The 17,518-nt window shown below is 37.2% G+C and overlaps 1 protein-coding gene and 1 long non-coding RNA gene across 2 annotated transcripts in view; one reads left to right on the top strand and one right to left on the bottom strand.

Annotated features, from left to right (window-relative positions):
- STARD13 (StAR related lipid transfer domain containing 13) overlaps positions 1 to 17,518 on the bottom strand; it is a 415,422-nt gene that overhangs the window by 324,748 nt on the left and 73,156 nt on the right. The window contains 1 exon segment of the mRNA XM_079137263.1: positions 13,162 to 13,195. Within this exon segment, the coding sequence (XP_078993389.1) occupies positions 13,162 to 13,195 (34 nt within the window).
- On the top strand, positions 5,414 to 10,643 carry LOC306659596. Its single transcript, XR_013763345.1, has 2 exons — positions 5,414 to 5,706; positions 9,511 to 10,643. It is a non-coding gene; the product is annotated as an uncharacterized lncRNA (long non-coding RNA).

Below are 17,518 nucleotides of genomic sequence, written 5' to 3'. Positions count from 1 at the left end.
ATTTTTGGCCCCTTTGTCTAGTACAAGAAAATTGTATTTATTTGGGTTTGTGTCCATGTCCTCTATTCTGTACCATTGATCTACCTTTCTATTTTGGTACCAATACCATGCCGTTTTTGTTACTATTGCTTTGTAGTAGAGTTGAAGATCTGGTATTGCAATACCCCCTGTTTCACTCTTCCTGCTAAGGATTGCTTTAGCTATTCTGGGTTTCTTATTCTTCCAGATGAATTTCATAATTGCTTGCTCTATTTCTGTGAGGTACGTCATTGGGATTTTAATTGGAATTGCATTGAATTTGTATAGCACTTTAGGTAGTATGGCCATTTTGACAATATTAATTCTTCCTATCCAAGAACATGGAAGATCTTTCCATCTTCTAAGGTGTTCTTTAATTTCTTTCTTTAGTGTTGTATAGTTCTCATTGTAGAGGTCTTTCACCTCTTTTGTGAGATTGATTCCCAAGTATTTTATTTTTTTCAATGCTATTGAGAATGGGGTAGTTTTCCTAATTTCTCTTTCTGAAGATTTATCACTTATGTATAAAAATGCATTGGATTTATGAGCATTGATCTTGTAATCTGCTACTTTACTGAATTCACTTATGAGTTCTAAGAGTTTTCTGGTGGAATTTCCAGGTTCCTCTAAATATATAATCATGTCATCAGCGAACAGGGATAGTTTGAGTTCTTCTTTTCCAATTCGTATCCCTTTAATTTCTTTGGTCTGTCTAATTGCTCTGGCTAGAGTCTCAAGAACGATGTTGAATAGAAGTGGTGAAAGAGGGCATCCCTGCCTTGTTCCAGTTTTTAGGGGAATGCTTTCAGTTTTTCACCATTTAGAATGATATTAGCCATGGGCTTAGCATAAATGGCCTTTACAATGTTAAGGAATGTTCCCACTATCCCTATTTTTTCTAGTGTTTTGAGCATGAAGGGGTGCTGTATTTTATCAAATGCTTTTTCTGCATCTATTGAAATAATCATGTGATTCTCGACTTTAAGTTTATTGATATGGTGAATGACATTTATTGACTTCCGGATGTTGAACCAACCTTGCATCCCTGGGATGAAACCCACTTGATCATGGTGCACTATCTTTTTAATATGTTTTTGTATGCGATTTGCTAAAATTTTGTTGAGAATTTTTGCATCGATGTTCATTAAGGATATTGGTCTGAAATTTTCTTTCCTTGATGAGTCTCTGTCTGGTTTAGGTATCAGTGTGATATTGGCTTCATAGATCTATGAGTTTGGGAGGGTTCCCTCCTCTTCTATTTTATGGAATACTTTGAGAAGTATTGGAATGAGCTCTTCTTTAAAGGTTTTGTAGAACTTGGCTGAGAACCCATCTGGTCCCGGACTTTTCTTTGTTGGTAGGCTTTTGATGACTTCTTCTATTTCAGTACTTGAAATTGGTCTATTTAAATTGTGTATGTCCTCCTCATTCAGTTTAGGCAATTCATATGTCTCTAGAATCCTGTTGATGTCTTCGAGGTTTTCTATTTTGTTGGAGTATAGATTTTCAAAATAGCTTCTAATTATGTTTTGTATTTCAGTCCTGTGTGTTGTGATATTTCCTTGTTCATTCCGAATTTTAGTGATTTGGGTTTTCTCTCATCTTCTCTTTGTTAGTGTGGCTAAAGGTTTATCAATCTTGATTATTTTTTCGAAGAATCAGCTATTTATTTTGTCAATTTTTTGTATTGATTCTTTTGTTTCAATTTCATTGATTTCAGCTCTGAGTTTAACTATTTCCTGTCTTCTACTACTTTTGGTGCTGGTCTGTTCTTCATTTTCTAGGGCTTTGAGCTGTAGCGTTAGGTCGTTTATTTGTTGAGTTTTACTTCTTTTATTAAATGCGCTCCATGAAATAAATTTCCCTCTAAGTACTGCTTTCATAGTGTCCCAGAGATTTTGATATGATGTTTCTTTGTTCTCATTTACCTCTGAGAATTTTTTAAATTTTCTTCCTAATATCTTCTGTTATTTATTCATCATATAATAGCATATTGTTTAATCTCCAGATGTTGGAATAGTTTCTGTGTTTTACTCTTTCATTTATTTCTAACTTCAATCCATTATGATCTGATAGAATACATGCTAGTGTCTCTATCTTCTTGTATTTGCTAACATTAGCTTTGTGGCATAATATATGGTCTATTTTAGAGAAGGATCCATGTGCTGCTGAGAAGAAAGTGTATTCACTCTTGGTTGGATGGTATATTCTATAAATGTCCGTTAAGTCTAAATTATTGATTGTGTTGTTGAGATCTATGGTTTCTTTGTTCAATTTTTGTCTGGAAGATGTGTCCAGTGGTGAGAGAGGCGTGTTAAAATCACCTAGTATAATTGTGTTATGGTCTATTTGGTTTCTGAAATCGAGAAGGATTTGTTTGACATACATGGATGAGCCACTGTTTGGGGCATAGATGTTTATGATTGTTATATCTTGCTGATTTATGCTTCCCTTAACAGGATGAAATGACCTTCTTTATCCCTTCTGACTAACTTTGGCTTGAAGTCCACACTATCTGAAATGAGGAAGGATACTCCAGCTTTTTTGCTGAGTCCATGTGCATGGTATGTTTTTCCCCATCCTTTCACCTTTAGTCTATGGGTATCTTTTTCTATGAGGTGAGTCTCTTGCAGGCAACATATTGTTGGATCTTTCTTTTTAATCCAATCCGCCAGTCTCTGTCTTTTGATTGATGAATTCAGGCCATTAACATTCAGGGTTATTATTGAGATATGATTTGGTTTCCCGGTCATTTGGTTCATTTTTTAAATTTTATTTATTTATTTGTTTGACACAACTTGGCTCCTCCTTTATTTGACAATTCCTTTAGGATAATTCCTCCCTTTGCTGATTTGCTTCTTTGTTTTTCATCTCTTCCTCATGGAATATTTTGCTGAGAATGTTCTGTAATGCTGGCTTTCTTTTTGTAAATTCTTTTAGCTTTTGTTTATCATGGAAGGATTTTATTTCATCGTCAAATTTGAAGGTAAGTTTTGCTGGGTATAAGATTCTTGGTTGGCATCCATTTTCTTTCAGGGCTTGAAAAATGTTGTTCCAGGCCCTTCTAGCTTTTAGGGTCTGGATTGAAAAATCTGCTGAAATCCGTATTGGTTTCCCCCTGAATGTACTTTGGTTCTTTTCTCTCACAGCCTTTAAAATTCTGTCTTTATTTTGTATGTTAGGCATTTTCATTATAATGTGCCTTGGTGTGGGTCTGTTGTAATTTTGTGTATTTGGAGTCGTATAAGCCTCTTGAACTTGATTTTCCATTTCATTCTGCAGATTTGGGAGATTTTCTGATATTATTTCATTGAATAGATTGTTCATTCCTTTGGTTTGTTTCTCTAAGCCTTCCTCAATCCCAATAATTCTTAAATTTGGCCTTTTCATGATATCCCATAGTTCTTGTAGATTCTGTTCATGATTTCTTACCATCTTCTCTGTTTGTTCAACCTTGTTTTCAAGGTTAAATATTTTGTCTTCAATGTCTGAGGTTCTGTCTTCCAGGTGTTCTATCCTACTGGATATGCTTTCGATGGAGTTCTTAATTTGGTTTATTGTTTCCTTCATGTCAAGGATTTCTGTTTGGTTTTTTTTTCAATATCTCTAACTCTTTATTGAAATGATCTTTTGCTTCCTGTATTTGCTCTTTTAACTGTCGATTGGTGCGATCATTCAATGCCTGCATTTGCTCTTTCATCTCATCATTTGCTTCCTTGATCATTTTAATTATGTACAATCTGAACTCCTTTTCTGTCATTTCTTCTGCCATGCTGTCATTGGGTTTTATTGATGTAACATCTAGATTTGTTTGCAGCATTTTCTTTCCTTGTTTTCTCATATTGTTCAGGTATCAGTGGACTGCTGAGATATTGTAGATTTCCTTTATTGACTTACAATGTTCCTGAAGATTTCTATGTATATCCCCTCTTAGCCTTCAGTAGGCCGAAGTCTTGGAGGAAGTTGATAATGCGGTGCTCCACAGGAATCTGCCTCTCTAGGAGTGGTGGCCTTCAGGTGGGGTATAATCCCTGCTAGTGGGCAGAGGTGCCTCCACTTGCTGACCAATGGTCATCCAAAGGGGAACTAGGCTGTGGGCTGAGGCAAGGCCTGTTTGGGCCTGTGTCTCTGGTTTTACCGTCCTTGTGGGGAAACCTCACCCGGCAGGGAAGACTCATCCGGTGGGGAGGTCTCACTGGTCAGTTCCCTCCTAGAGGTTCCCCTCAATTTACAGCTACTGCCTGGGCTGGGCTGCCTTCCTCTGCAAAGTTCCCAGGGGCCCGGCCCTACCTCCTGGGCCTGGGAGCCTCACCCTTCGCAGATGAATCTCCTTATTCTGCCCCTCCTCAGAGAATCTGCCCGCAGGCCTGGAACCTTCGCTCCACCCCTAAGCCTGTCTCTGTGCGGCTCTTCCACCAAGAAGCCTCCTAGATCCTGGGACCCTGCTGTGCACCTAATCGCCTGGCTATGCGGCCCCTCCTCTGAGCAGCCACCTGGGGCCCTGTACAATCGCTCTGAGTCCCAGAGACCCGTCACACACCTCTTCCTCCAGACAGCCGCCCAGTATTCCGGTCACTAGGAGTCCAAGCAACTCACTGCGTGCCTCCTCCTCCCACCGACCACCCGTAGCCCGGGGCAATCAATCACTCCGAGTCAAAATGACCCTCCCTGTTCCTCCTCCTCCTCCAGGTAACCCCCCTGGTGTTCAGGAGCGATCACTCTGAGTGGCTCTGAATCCACATGACCCGCTGCATGCGTCCTCTGGGCAGCCACCCGGAGCTCTGGTGCAGCCACTGGAGACCAAGCGACCCACCGTGCTTCTCCTCCAGGCAGCCCCCCTGTGTTCAGGAGCGGTCGCTTTAAGTCCAAACAACTCACCACTCGCCTTCTCCTCTGAGCAGCCACCTGGAGTGCTAATGCAGTCACTGCGAGTCCAAACGCCCTGCCACGCTCCTCCTCCTCCTCCTCCTACTCCTCCGGGCAGGCCCCGGTGTTCAGAAGTGGTCTGAGTCCAAACAGCTCGCCACGCAGCCCCTCCTCTGGCAACCTCCTGTAGCTCTGGTGCAGTCACTCCGAATCCAAGCGGCCCCGCTCCTCCTCCTCCTCGTCCTCAGGGCAGGCCCCGGTGTTCAGAAGCGGTCGTTCTAAGTCCAAACAGCTCGCCGCGCAGCTTCTCCTCTGGCAACTGCCTGTAGCTCTGGTGTAGTCACTCCGAATCCAAGCGGCCACGCTCCTCCTCCTCCTCCTCAGGGCAGGCCCCGGTGTCCTGAGTCCACAGAGCTCTCCTCGCTGCTCCTCCCCTAGGCAGCCTCTGGAGTCCCAGTGGTGGCTCCGAGTCCCAGCGCTGTGCTGAGTGGCCTCCTCTACGACGCTCCCAGTTGTCCGAGTTCAAAACATAAATTTCATATTTGCTGATTGAGAAACTCTCTTAACTCCCCTGCTTCTCAAGACTCTTCCATAGACATTTGAGACATGTTGCTCAGAAGAAGAACATTAATTTCAGCTTCCAGGAGTAGGAATGGTAGATAGAAAATGCCTTTTCCTTGTCTGTATTTAAGTTGGCAGCTTGTAAGGGTTATAACGAGGAACTCAGAAAACCAATACTTAGGGAATGAACTGATACAATTTAAATATAGAGCGGGAAGATTGTATTTTAACTAGATTTATAAAGCACTTAAGCTTTATGTGGTCCTTGCATTTCTTTTTTTTTTTTTTTTTTTATTGTAAACAAATGGGATACATGTTGTTTCTCTGTTTGTACATGGCACAAAGGCATACCATTTGTGTAATCATAAATTTACATAGAGTAATGTTGTTTGATTCATTCTGTTATTTTTTCCCTTCCCCCCACCCCTCCCACCCCTCTTTACCCTCTATACAGTCCTTCCTTCCTCCATACTTGCCCCCCTCCCTGACCCTAACTCTAACCCTAACACTAACCCTTCCCTCCCCCCCATTATGTGTCATCCTCCACTTATTAGCGATATCATTCGTCCCTTGGCTTTTTGAGATTGGCTTATCTCACTTAGCATGATATTCTCCAATTTCATCCATTTTCCTGCAAATGCCATAATTTTATCATTCTTTATGGCTGAGTAATATTCCAGTGTATATATATACCACAGTTTCTTTATCCACTCATCAATTGAAGGGCATCTAGGTTGGATCCACAGTCTGGCTATTGTGAATTGAGCAGCTATGAACATTGATGTGGCTGTATCTCTGTAGTATGCTGATTTTAAGTCCTTTGGGTATAGGCCAAGGAGTGGGATAGCTGGGGCAAATGGAGGGTCCATTCCGAGTTTTCTAAGGAATCTCCACACTGCTTTCCAGAGTGGCTGCACTAATTTGCAGCCCCACCAGCAATGTAAGAGTGTACCTTTCTCCCCACATCCTCGCCAACACCTGTTGTTGCTTGTATTCTTGATAATCGCCATTCTAATTGGGGTGAGATGGAATCTTAGGGTAGTTTTGATTTGCATTTCTCTTATTACTAGAGATGTTGAACATTTTTCCATATGTTTGTTGATTGCCTGTAGATCTTCTTCTGTGAAGTGTCTATTCATTTCCTTAGCCCATTTGTTGATTGGGTTATTTGTATTCTTCGTGTAGAGTTTTTTGAGTTCTTTATAGATTCTGGAGATTAGCGCTCTATCTGAAGTATGATTGGCAAAGATATTCTCCCACTCTGTAGGCTCTTTCTTCGCATTGCTGATAGTTTCCTTTGCTGAGAGAAAACTTTTTAGTTTGAATCTATCCCAGTGGTTGATTCTAGCTTTTATTTCTTGTGCTATGGGAGTCCTGTTAAGGAAGTCTGATCCTAGACCAACAAGGTGAAGATTTGGACCTACTTTTTCTTCTATAAGATGCAGGGTCTCTGGTCTGATTCCGAGGTCCTTAATCCATTTTGAGTTTAGTTTCGTGCATGGTGAGAGATATGGGTTTAGTTTCATTCTGTTGCATATGGATTTCCAATTCTCCCAGCACCATTTGTTGAAGAGGCTATCTTTTCTCCATTGCATATTTTTGGCACCTTTGTCTAGTATGAGAAAATTGTATTTATTTGGGTTTGTGTCCATGTCCTCTATTCTGTACCATTGATCTACCTTTCTATTTTGGTACCAATACCATGCCGTTTTTGTTACTATTGCTTTGTAGTAGAGTTGAAGATCTGGAATTGCAATACCCCCTGTTTCACTCTTCCTGCTAAGGATTGCTTTAGCTATTCTGGGTTTCTTATTCTTCCAGATGAATTTCATGATTGCTTGCTCTATTTCTGTAAGGTACGTCATTGGGATTTTAATTGGAATTGCATTGAATTTGTATAGCACTTTAGGTAGTATGGCCATTTTGACAATATTAATTCTTCCTATCCAAGAACATGGAAGATCTTTCCATCTTCTAAGGTGTTCTTTAATTTCTTTCTTTAGTGTTGTATAGTTCTCATTGTAGAGGTCTTTCACCTCTTTTGTGAGATTGATTCCCAAGTATTTTATTTTTTTCGAGGCTATAGTGAATGGGGTAGTTTTCCTAATTTCCCTTTCCGAAGATTCATCACTTATGTATAAAAATGCGTTGGATTTATGGGCATTGATCTTGTAACCTGCTACTTTACTGAATTCACTTATGAGTTCTAAGAGTTTTCTGGTGGAATTTCCAGGTTCCTCTAAATATATAATCATGTCATCAGCGAACAGGGATAGTTTGAGTTCTTCTTTCCCAATTCGTATCCCTTTAATTTCTTTGGTTTGTCTAATTGCTCTGGCCAGAGTCTCAAGAACGATGTTGAATAGAAGTGGTGAAAGAGGGCATCCCTGCCTTGTTCCAGTTTTTAGGGGGAATGCTTTCAGTTTTTCACCATTTAGAATGATATTAGCCATGGGCTTAGCATAGATGGCCTTTACAATGTTAAGGAATGTTCCCACTATCCCTATTTTTTCTAGTGTTTTGAGCATGAAGGGGTGCTGTATTTTATCAAATGCTTTTTCTGCATCTATTGAAATAATCATGTGATTCTTGACTTTAAGTCTATTAATATGGTGAATTACGTTTATTGATTTCCTGATGTTGAACCAAGCTTGCATACCTGGGATGAAGCCCACTTGATCATGGTGCACTATCTTTTTAATATGTTTTTGTATGCGATTTGCTAAAATTTTGTTGAGAATTTTTGCGTCGATGTTCATTAAGGATATTGGTCTGAAATTTTCTTTCCTTGATGAGTCTCTGTCTGGTTTAGGTATCAGTGTGATATTGGCTTCATAGAATGAGTTTGGAAGGGTTCCCTCCTCTTCTATTTTATGGAATACTTTGAGAAGTATTGGAATGAGCTCTTCTTTAAAGGTTTTGTAGAACTCGGCTGAGAACCCATCTGGTCCCGGACTTTTCTTTGTTGGAAGGCTTTTGATGACTTCTTCTATTTCAGTACTTGAAATTGGTCTATTTAAATTGTTTATGTCCTCCTCGTTCAGTTTAGGCAATTCATATGTCTCTAGAAACCTGTTGATGTCTTCGAAATTTTCTATTTTGTTGGAGTATAGATTTTCAAAATAGCTTCTAATTATGTTTTGTATTTCAATCCTGTCTGTTGTGATATTTCCTTGTTCATTCCGAATTTTAGTGATTTGGGTTTTCTCTCGTCTTCTCTTTGTTAGTGTGGCTAAAGGTTTATCAATTTTGTTTATTTTTTCGAAGAACCAACTATTTATTTTGTCAATTTTTTGTATTGTTTCTTTTGTTTCAATTTCATTGATTTCGGCTCTGAGTTTAACTATTTCCTGTCTTCTACTACTTTTGGTGTTGGTCTGTTCTTCTTTTTCTAGGGCTTTGAGCTGTAGTGTTAGGTCGTTTATTTGTTGAGTTTTACTTCTTTTATTAAATGCGCTCCATGAAATAAATTTCCCTCTAAGTACTGCTTTCATAGTGTCCCAGAGATTTTGATATGATGTTTCTTTGTTCTCATTTACCTCTAAGAATTTTTTAATTTCCTTCCTAATATCTTCTGTTATCCATTCATCATATAATAGCATATTGTTTAATCTCCAGATGTTGGAATAGTTTCTGTGTTTTACTCTTTCATTTATTTCTAACTTCAATCCATTATGATCTGATAGAATACATGGTAGTGTCTCTATCTTCTTGTATTTGCTAACATTAGCTTTGTGGCATAATATATGGTCTATTTTAGAGAAGGATCCATGTGCTGCTGAGAAGAAAGTGTATTCGCTCTTGGTTGGATGGTATATTCTATAAATGTCCGTTAAGTCTAAATTATTGATTGTGTTATTGAGATCTATGGTTTCTTTGTTCAATTTTTGTCTGGAAGATCTGTCCAGTGGTGAGAGAGGCGTGTTAAAATCACCTAGTATTATTGTGTTATGGTCTATTTGGTTTCTGAAATTGAGAAGGATTTGTTTGACATACATGGATGAGCCACTGTTTGGGGCATAGATGTTTATGATTGTTATATCTTGCTGATTTATGCTTCCCTAGGTCCTTGCATTTCAAGATGGAGATTCACACTAAATAAAACTAAGGTTTCTCTTGGCACTGCTTGATGCTTTCTTTTTGCCTCATGTGAGTATATTGCCACAGAATGGTAATTGTGTCTCTTTCTATAGCCAAAAGGAAATCATAATTTTAAAATCTTACTAAATTACTATAAATTTCACTAAACAGTCAAAAATTTACTGAAAATCTCTGGTTTCACTGAAGAAATCTTGAGAGAAGATTTAAGTTAGATAAGTTTCTTGAAGGAGGGATAATTTTATCTTGAAAAAGGGATAATTTTATCTTATTTATCTTTGTATTAGTAATGCCCTGTAGTGTCAGAGACATTGTAGATGTTCAATAAACACTTAATGGATTAAATAGAAGTTGTAAGTTCAGACTGGAATGGATAAAGGGTAGCTAGCATCTCTTGGGCTCAGGCATTTGTCACTGTAATTAAACTAAAGTGAAATAAAAGAAGTTACACTCAAACATGTTTTTATTCATAATAATTGAAACATTCACTTATAATTTTTATCTAATGAAGGTCACAGCATGATAGGCATTAAATGAGATAAGTCACTTCACTGTTGCTATAGTAGATATTTCTTCTATCGATAGACTGAGATCTTTTGGTCTCAGTGGACAGTTTCAACTGCTTGGAAAAGAGTATAGTTTAATGGTGTCCTCTCTTACTTTATTAGTGAGAGCAATAAATGATTGGCCTTTAGATAGCTTTATTAACTGTATTTTAATGCTTGAAATCTCTCTTGCATTGGGTTCCACATTCACCACTAATCGGTGAGTGAGACCAGAGGAAAACATGGGTCAGGAAGTTCTAAAATACAACAAAGAATCATCACGCATTGCCTTGCAAGGATAAACAGTGGGTTTGCTCACAGTCACATTCTTCTCCTATGTTATGGTCCAGCTTGCATTTGTATATATGAGTGGCCCCTTCAGTTTGACAACCACATTACATCTCTGGCAAAATAAGCTGAGGAGAGATCTTGAACACTACCACCAATAAGCAATGAAGAGAAGCTAAATTAGAAATGGAGAGAACTAACTTCACATTTTAGAAGCACCATTAACATTTAAAATTATTAATCATTTTATTCAAAAGATGATTTTTTTTTTAAAAAAAAGAAGACAACTGTAGTTGAAAAATTCAGGTAAGGTACTTTTTATATTTGGAAATTTGAACCAGGTTTCAAAAATTCTCCCATGATTTACAAGTACAGAAAAATCATTCTCACACATTCTTCACTGATATTTCCTACTCCCAGAGCACTTTCCATAAATGTTTATGTGAAAATTGATTTGACTCTTTTCTATTTTTTGCTGTCTTGCTTGCCTACTCAATATTTTCTTTCCTGTCAAAATGAAAGACTAAATGACAGAAATGGCAGAGTGGTTAAGCAGCTAAGAATTCAGCATGCTACCCAAATACTTATAATAAACACCATATCCCCTCAGTCTGGAACTATTACACCATGTCACAGCATCCACGACTGAACTTCCTTATGGGAATCTGTTAGGAATGTATTTATTATTTCTGAACAGAAGTAAACTGCACTTGTTTATTAATTTCTTGACTACAGCTTTTATTGGATGAAGACTATTCTTTAGCTATAAGTTCAGCATGCTTATGATATGAAGAAAATAGGTCTCTTCCTTTCCAATTGTCAAATCTTCAGAAGAAGCGTTTCATTTGTCTAAGGGTTTCACAGGCTTCTCACTTGTGAAAAGTCCTAATTTGGTCATTTCTGGAGTGAAACACATTCTTTGCTGAAGGAAATACATCATTGATTCCTTGAATTCAGGATGGAATCTCAACAAGAGACATGAGGCACAGAGGGTTCTACTTAGGGCATAATTTACTATTTTGGTACATTTATACAATTTGAAGAGGACTTTACTTATTTCCCTTTTAGATGTCAGATTCTGAAAGTTAAATGTAGTTAAAGTCCCAAGCACAAAAGTAGGCATAGATAAAATTGTATACATTTGATGCAACAAGCATTTTTTTACTGAAACAGCTGCTGAGCTCTGCATACTCCCTGAAGACACTTCAACACTTCTTGACAAAGTTCAAGCCAGTCACCATAACTGTGGTCTACTAAAAGGTGTTCTTGTAAATCTTTCCAGGAGCTGGAAAAATAGCAGGTGACTATAGTAGTTCCCTTTATTCATGGGGGACATGTTCCAAGATCCTCAATGGATGCCTCAAACTGTGGGTACCACCAAATCCTACATATGGTATGCCTTTTTCCTATACATACATGAACATGATAAAGCTTAATTTATCAATTAGACACAGTAAGAGATTGACAATAAGTAATAATAAAATAGAACTATTAATGCATTATACTACAATAAAATTTTTACTATCACTTCTTGTGCTTAGGGGTCATTATTAAGCAAAATAAAGGTTACTTGAATATGATCACTGTGATATCACAACAATCAATATGATAACTGAGAAGCTAGTAAATAACTAGTAGGAGGGTAGCACAGATAGTACAGATGGAGAGGAAAGGGAACAACCCACAACTTGAGCAGGATGTAGTGGGAAATATAGATTTCATCATGCTACTCAGAACTGCATATGATTTAAGATTTATGAAATATTTTTTTCTGGAATTTTCCATTTAATGTTTTCAGACCAAGGTTGACCTCAGGTAACTGTAACAATAGACTCCAAAACCACAGGTAAGGAATTACTATAAATCCCAGAGATCCAATCCTGTATTAATAGGCACTAAAGCTAAGATCTTGAGTTTTAGAATAATGAACTAAAACTGGTTCCTAAGAGATGATAGAAAAATGAATTTATAAAACAGGAAATAATGATGATTAACAATGTAGATGAGGGCGGCATTAGACTATTATTTTTAGAGGGATTATTTGACAAGATTATTTCAAATCAGACTTTAATGATAAAAACTCAAGAGAAAAGAAGTTTTAACATCACAATGAACCAGTTCAGAAACATGTAATTCTACAGATATGAAGAAAAAGGATTTCAAAGTGGTTCTTTCTCATGTTTAAGTATGTAAATGTCAATATGAACTAAGGACTGATAAGTGAGCAAATCAAGAATAAAACAACAGCTGATAAAAGGTCTTAAGAAGTACTGACTCAAGTAGTCATTAGCTCTTACTTTACAAAGTCACCAAAATAAAAAAATCAATAAATTAAGATAGAAAATAGTTGGACTTACACAAAACATTTCCAAACTCAAAGACATTTGGAGATGCTGGCCTCATAAGTACCATTTTCTCAAGATGACTTCTCTTCTAAGTGGATTTTTCAGTACATGCATAAGCTTTTATTTAATTCCTATTGAATTTATAGCATACATTTCAATATAAAGACTGCTTATGCAAAACAATTTCTGTATGAATCCAACCTTACCAAATGGGGATAAACATACAAAATGATGGCATGAGGATTAGGAAAGAACAAAGTGAACTGATTCAGTCTCCAAGATGTACAACATATTCTGATTTAACACCACATAGTGACCACTGACTTTCTATCAATGATTCAGAACACTCATGGCATGCTTAAATTTATAGGAACTAGACAAATTTCTTCAAACATTTTCTACCAATAAACAGTAAAACATGACTGATCAAGGAGACTTACCTGCTCTTCCTTTGCTTCGTTTGTCAGAGAGCACCTGTAAAAAATCATGATTCTCTTAATATCTCAAAATTTCACCATTTTGTCAAGAATATCACCATTGAGTTCAAAACAAAAGAGTCAGATTATAAAATGAGAATCAAAAGGACTCCAGAAATGAAAACAAATGAAGCATTAAAATTGAATGATTTGAGGGACTACACAACTCATTAGGAATCACAAAAGTAATGGGGAAAGATATATCACTGCTGGGGAAGATGCATCAAGTTATTTTTCTCTAATTTAAGTAAAGATTTGCATGCTACCATGTATCCACTGACTAAGAAGACTAAATTCCAGTTTCTATCAACTATCCTACTGCCCTCAAATCATCAGGAATCTCCTTAGTGCTAAATCCAGTCCCTGCCTCACTTGATTCCCCAATAACATTTATAGCAGCCAATGCAAACTACCACTCCCGCTTCTGAAACATGATCCTTCAGGCCTTCTGTACTCCCACTCTGCTCCTGCAGTCTTTCTACCCTCTGGCTGTTCCTTATCATTTTATTGGTTTGCTGCCCTTTTGCCTGTGTCTTCCTTATATGTTGATTTCATTTACTTTATTTTGTTTCATCAGGGATAGGTGTTGGGCCTTCTCTCCTCATTTTGTACCTTCTTCCAGGGTGACATCATTTACTTTCTGTCCATATTCTGATAATCTTCAGATTATATCTCCAACCTGGACTCTTTCCTTGAGCTCCAGGTCAATGAAGCCAAGTGCTGATTAGACATCTGATTTAGACATGCTTTAGTAAATACCTCAAACTCCATGTGTCCAAAACTCAGAATCCTTGGCTGCCTTCCTACATCCTCTCTCCACTCCTTTGGCCAGACACTTCCAATTCCAAACTGATCCTCTTTCTGTGTTCCTGTCTTAATGAATGGCATCACCATCTACCTGGCTGCTAAAATCAGGAACTCAGAGCTCATCCTTGACCTCTCTTCCTGGTTTCACTAAATCCTGTTGTTGCCTACTCCCAAATCTTACTTTAGCCAATCCACCACTTTTCATTATTACTGACACCTCCTGTGCAACATTCAAGTCTTACCTAGGTAACTCATAGCTTCCTAACTTCTTAGTCTGACTCTAGCCTTATTTCTCTTTGATCTACTCACAGACAGTTTAATCTTTCTAAAAACAATGTGATTACATTAATTGTCTTCTTAAGACCCTTCAAGAATGAAATTATGGCATTTGCGGGTAAATGGATGGCACTGGAGACTATCATAAGTGAAATAAGCCAATCCCCAAAAATCAAAGGCCAAATGTTCTCTCTGATATGTGGATGCTGACTTACAATAGGCAGCAGGGAGGAAGGAATGGTGGTTCACTGGATTGGGGAGGAGGGAGTGGGGTGGGGAGGGAGTTAGAAATGGGAAAGACAGTAGAATGAATCAGACATAACTTTCCTATGTTCAAATATGAATACATGACTGGTGTAACTCCACATCATGTACAACCACAAGAATGGGAAGATATACTCTATGTATGTATGATATGACAAATAAATTTTTTAAAGACAATAGTCCCCCATGAACCTAAGGATTAATATAGTGCAGAGGTTAAGCAATCAGAAAGATAGTTACTATCTGCATGACCTCAAGAAAGTTACCAAATTCATCTAATTTCCTCATCAGTGAAGTGGGGTTTCTTGGAGGAGTAAGTACAATAATTCAAGTGATATATAATGAGACTCATGAGTAGCATAGAGAAAGCATAAAATAAATACTTGTTGATTATTCTGAAAGAAATTCTGAAAAACAGGGGTTACACTTTATTTTTTCAAAGCATCAGATAAATAATACTCTATAGGAATTTGAGATGAAAGAGGCAAAACACTGACATAATTAAAGTTTTGTTCTACATATCACAGCTCCTCCCCACCCTTTTTTAAAATTCTCTCTCTCTCTCTCTCTCTCTCTCTCTCTCTCGCTCTCTCTCTCTCTCTCTCTCTCTCTCTCTCTCTCTCTCTCTCTCTCTCTCTCTCTCGCGTCCACACACACACACACACACACACACACACACACACACACACCTTTCCTTATATCTCTGTTCCTACTTGCCCTGGGGTAATAGCAAATTTACAAAACTGTTGGTGACTGATAATAAGAGTCACTCTTCCCACGGATGTGCACACATTAAGGAGTACCATCTGACAATAAACCTCTAATGGTAAGCCTACAGACACTGTGACACACAGGAGGGGAAAGATTTCTCAAATAATATTAAGTACATGCTTATTTTCTGCTCTAGAATGAACCCTACCCAACTAGAGTACTATATAATTATTAAATGGTTCTGACTTGGTTTGGAAGCAGATTACTTAATGACTAGTTGACGTGGAATAACAAGCAGGATAAAATTAGAAAGTAAAATAAGTTCTATTACCTGAACATAATAAAATATTAAGAATTATTTTTTCTAAATTCAGCAATGGTTTAATAATCATATGAACATAAACAATCTGGTAGAATTCTTCATGTTCAGCTATTTAAAAAATTCTCACTTAGGAGTTAAGAGCAATTGCTTCAGAGAAATTTCAGCCCTAGGGTTTGAAGAGGAAGTAAAATATAACAAATAGGCTTCTTCAACCATACCTTGAGATGGAGTATTGACAGAGCTATTCATCCACCACCACCACCACCACCACCACCACCACCCACCACCACCACCACTAGGCTAGGGTTGTGGCTCAGTGGTAGAGTGTTTGCCTAGCACATATGAGGCCCTGGGTTTGATCCTCAGCACCACATTAAAAAAATAAATAAATACTATAAAGGTATCGTGTCCACCTACAACAAAAAAACATTTTTTAAAAATAATAACAACAACAATTACCCTTGATACAAGAATGAAGTCAGATTACTTGATTTCCAAAATAAATTAATGCAACACAGGTGAAATAGGGATTCTCAGATAAAACAGAGCATTTGACAAAAGTATGGTCAAGTATTATTTTGTCCTAAGTATAAACATTTCATTAAAAGGTACATAAATCATGAGATTACAGTTAGCTCTAGAAACATACAGAAAAGATACAGTTTAGAGAAAAAAAAAGTGGGATGATGTTTAAACATATTTAAAAATCTGAATGTTGTAAATGTGAAGTGTCATTTGAAAACAGTAACAAGTAAATGTCTAAAATTAAAGCAACAAAAGTCAGTTTGAATAATGAAAAATATTACTAAAGTATAAAGATGTTGGAATATTTTAAAATAAGCCCCTGATGCATGTAACCATTTCAATTGTGTTTGAAAAATGAGAAGCAGAGGCATAGGAGCTCTCATTTCCCAGGAAAATTGATAAGGAAAAGAACAAATGTAAAATATGTATTTTCTATAACATGTTAATACTAAAAATTCATAAATGTGATGGCGAACATGTACTTTTTATGAATATATAAAAATATTTTAACATAATTGTTTTTACTTAAAATCACTAGACCTCAGGGAGTAGGAGGAGTAAGTAATGGGGATTTATTGCTTAATGTGTACAGAGTTTCAGTTTTGCAAAATGAAAGTTCTTGAGTGGATGGTGGTGATGGTTGCACAATGATATAGTTGGATTCATACCACTGTACTTAAAAATGGTTAAGATGGTGAATTTTATGTTATGTGTATTTTATCACAAATACAAAAAATGATCCCTAAAATAAAAATCACTAGATGCACAGTCTAAGGCAGCTCCATACGTTGAAACTTCCACTGCATCCCAATTCAAACTCCTCTGTTTAGAAAAATCCAACTAATAGAGTAGAAACTCTTTAGATTCCAGCAATATAACACATTTATAGGATACTTCTCTAAGATCCAAGTTGTGACTTAAGAAAAAATAATAAAGGAACTGCTACTCTCTTAGAGGTATTTACTTATTCCCCTCTAATAATCATGAGATTATAGTTAGCTCTAGAAACATATAGGAAGGGTACATCTTGGACAAAATGTGGCATGATGCCAGCTTCACTAGGGCCAGTATAATTAGATTACATGTCTTCAAATCATTCATGTTTTATTTCTCTAGATATTTTATTAAATAAATATTTGTTGAGTGCTTAGTTGGTACAGAAATGTAGAGAAATAAACATTTGCTGAGTGCTTCACCTATTCTTTCTGTTGTACAGGTGTCTGGGAGCAGGTAAGTATCCAATCTGGAGATTTGGGAACTCTAGAATTGCTGGAATTATCTCATGGGCAATTCACGAACAATTGTTAAAATTAGCTAATGGATAATTCTCATAGAAAAATCATGACTGTGGCTTTGATATTTATCACAAATCACAGATGGCTGGACCACATTTGTGTGACTTTGTTTCTTTCTTCA

Source organism: Sciurus vulgaris (genome assembly GCF_902686455.1).
Source record: "Sciurus vulgaris genome assembly, chromosome: 4".
NCBI classification, from domain to species: Eukaryota; Metazoa; Chordata; class Mammalia; order Rodentia; family Sciuridae; genus Sciurus; species Sciurus vulgaris.
Note: the sequence above shows the minus strand (reverse complement) of the source record. Positions and strands in the feature narration are given on the sequence as shown.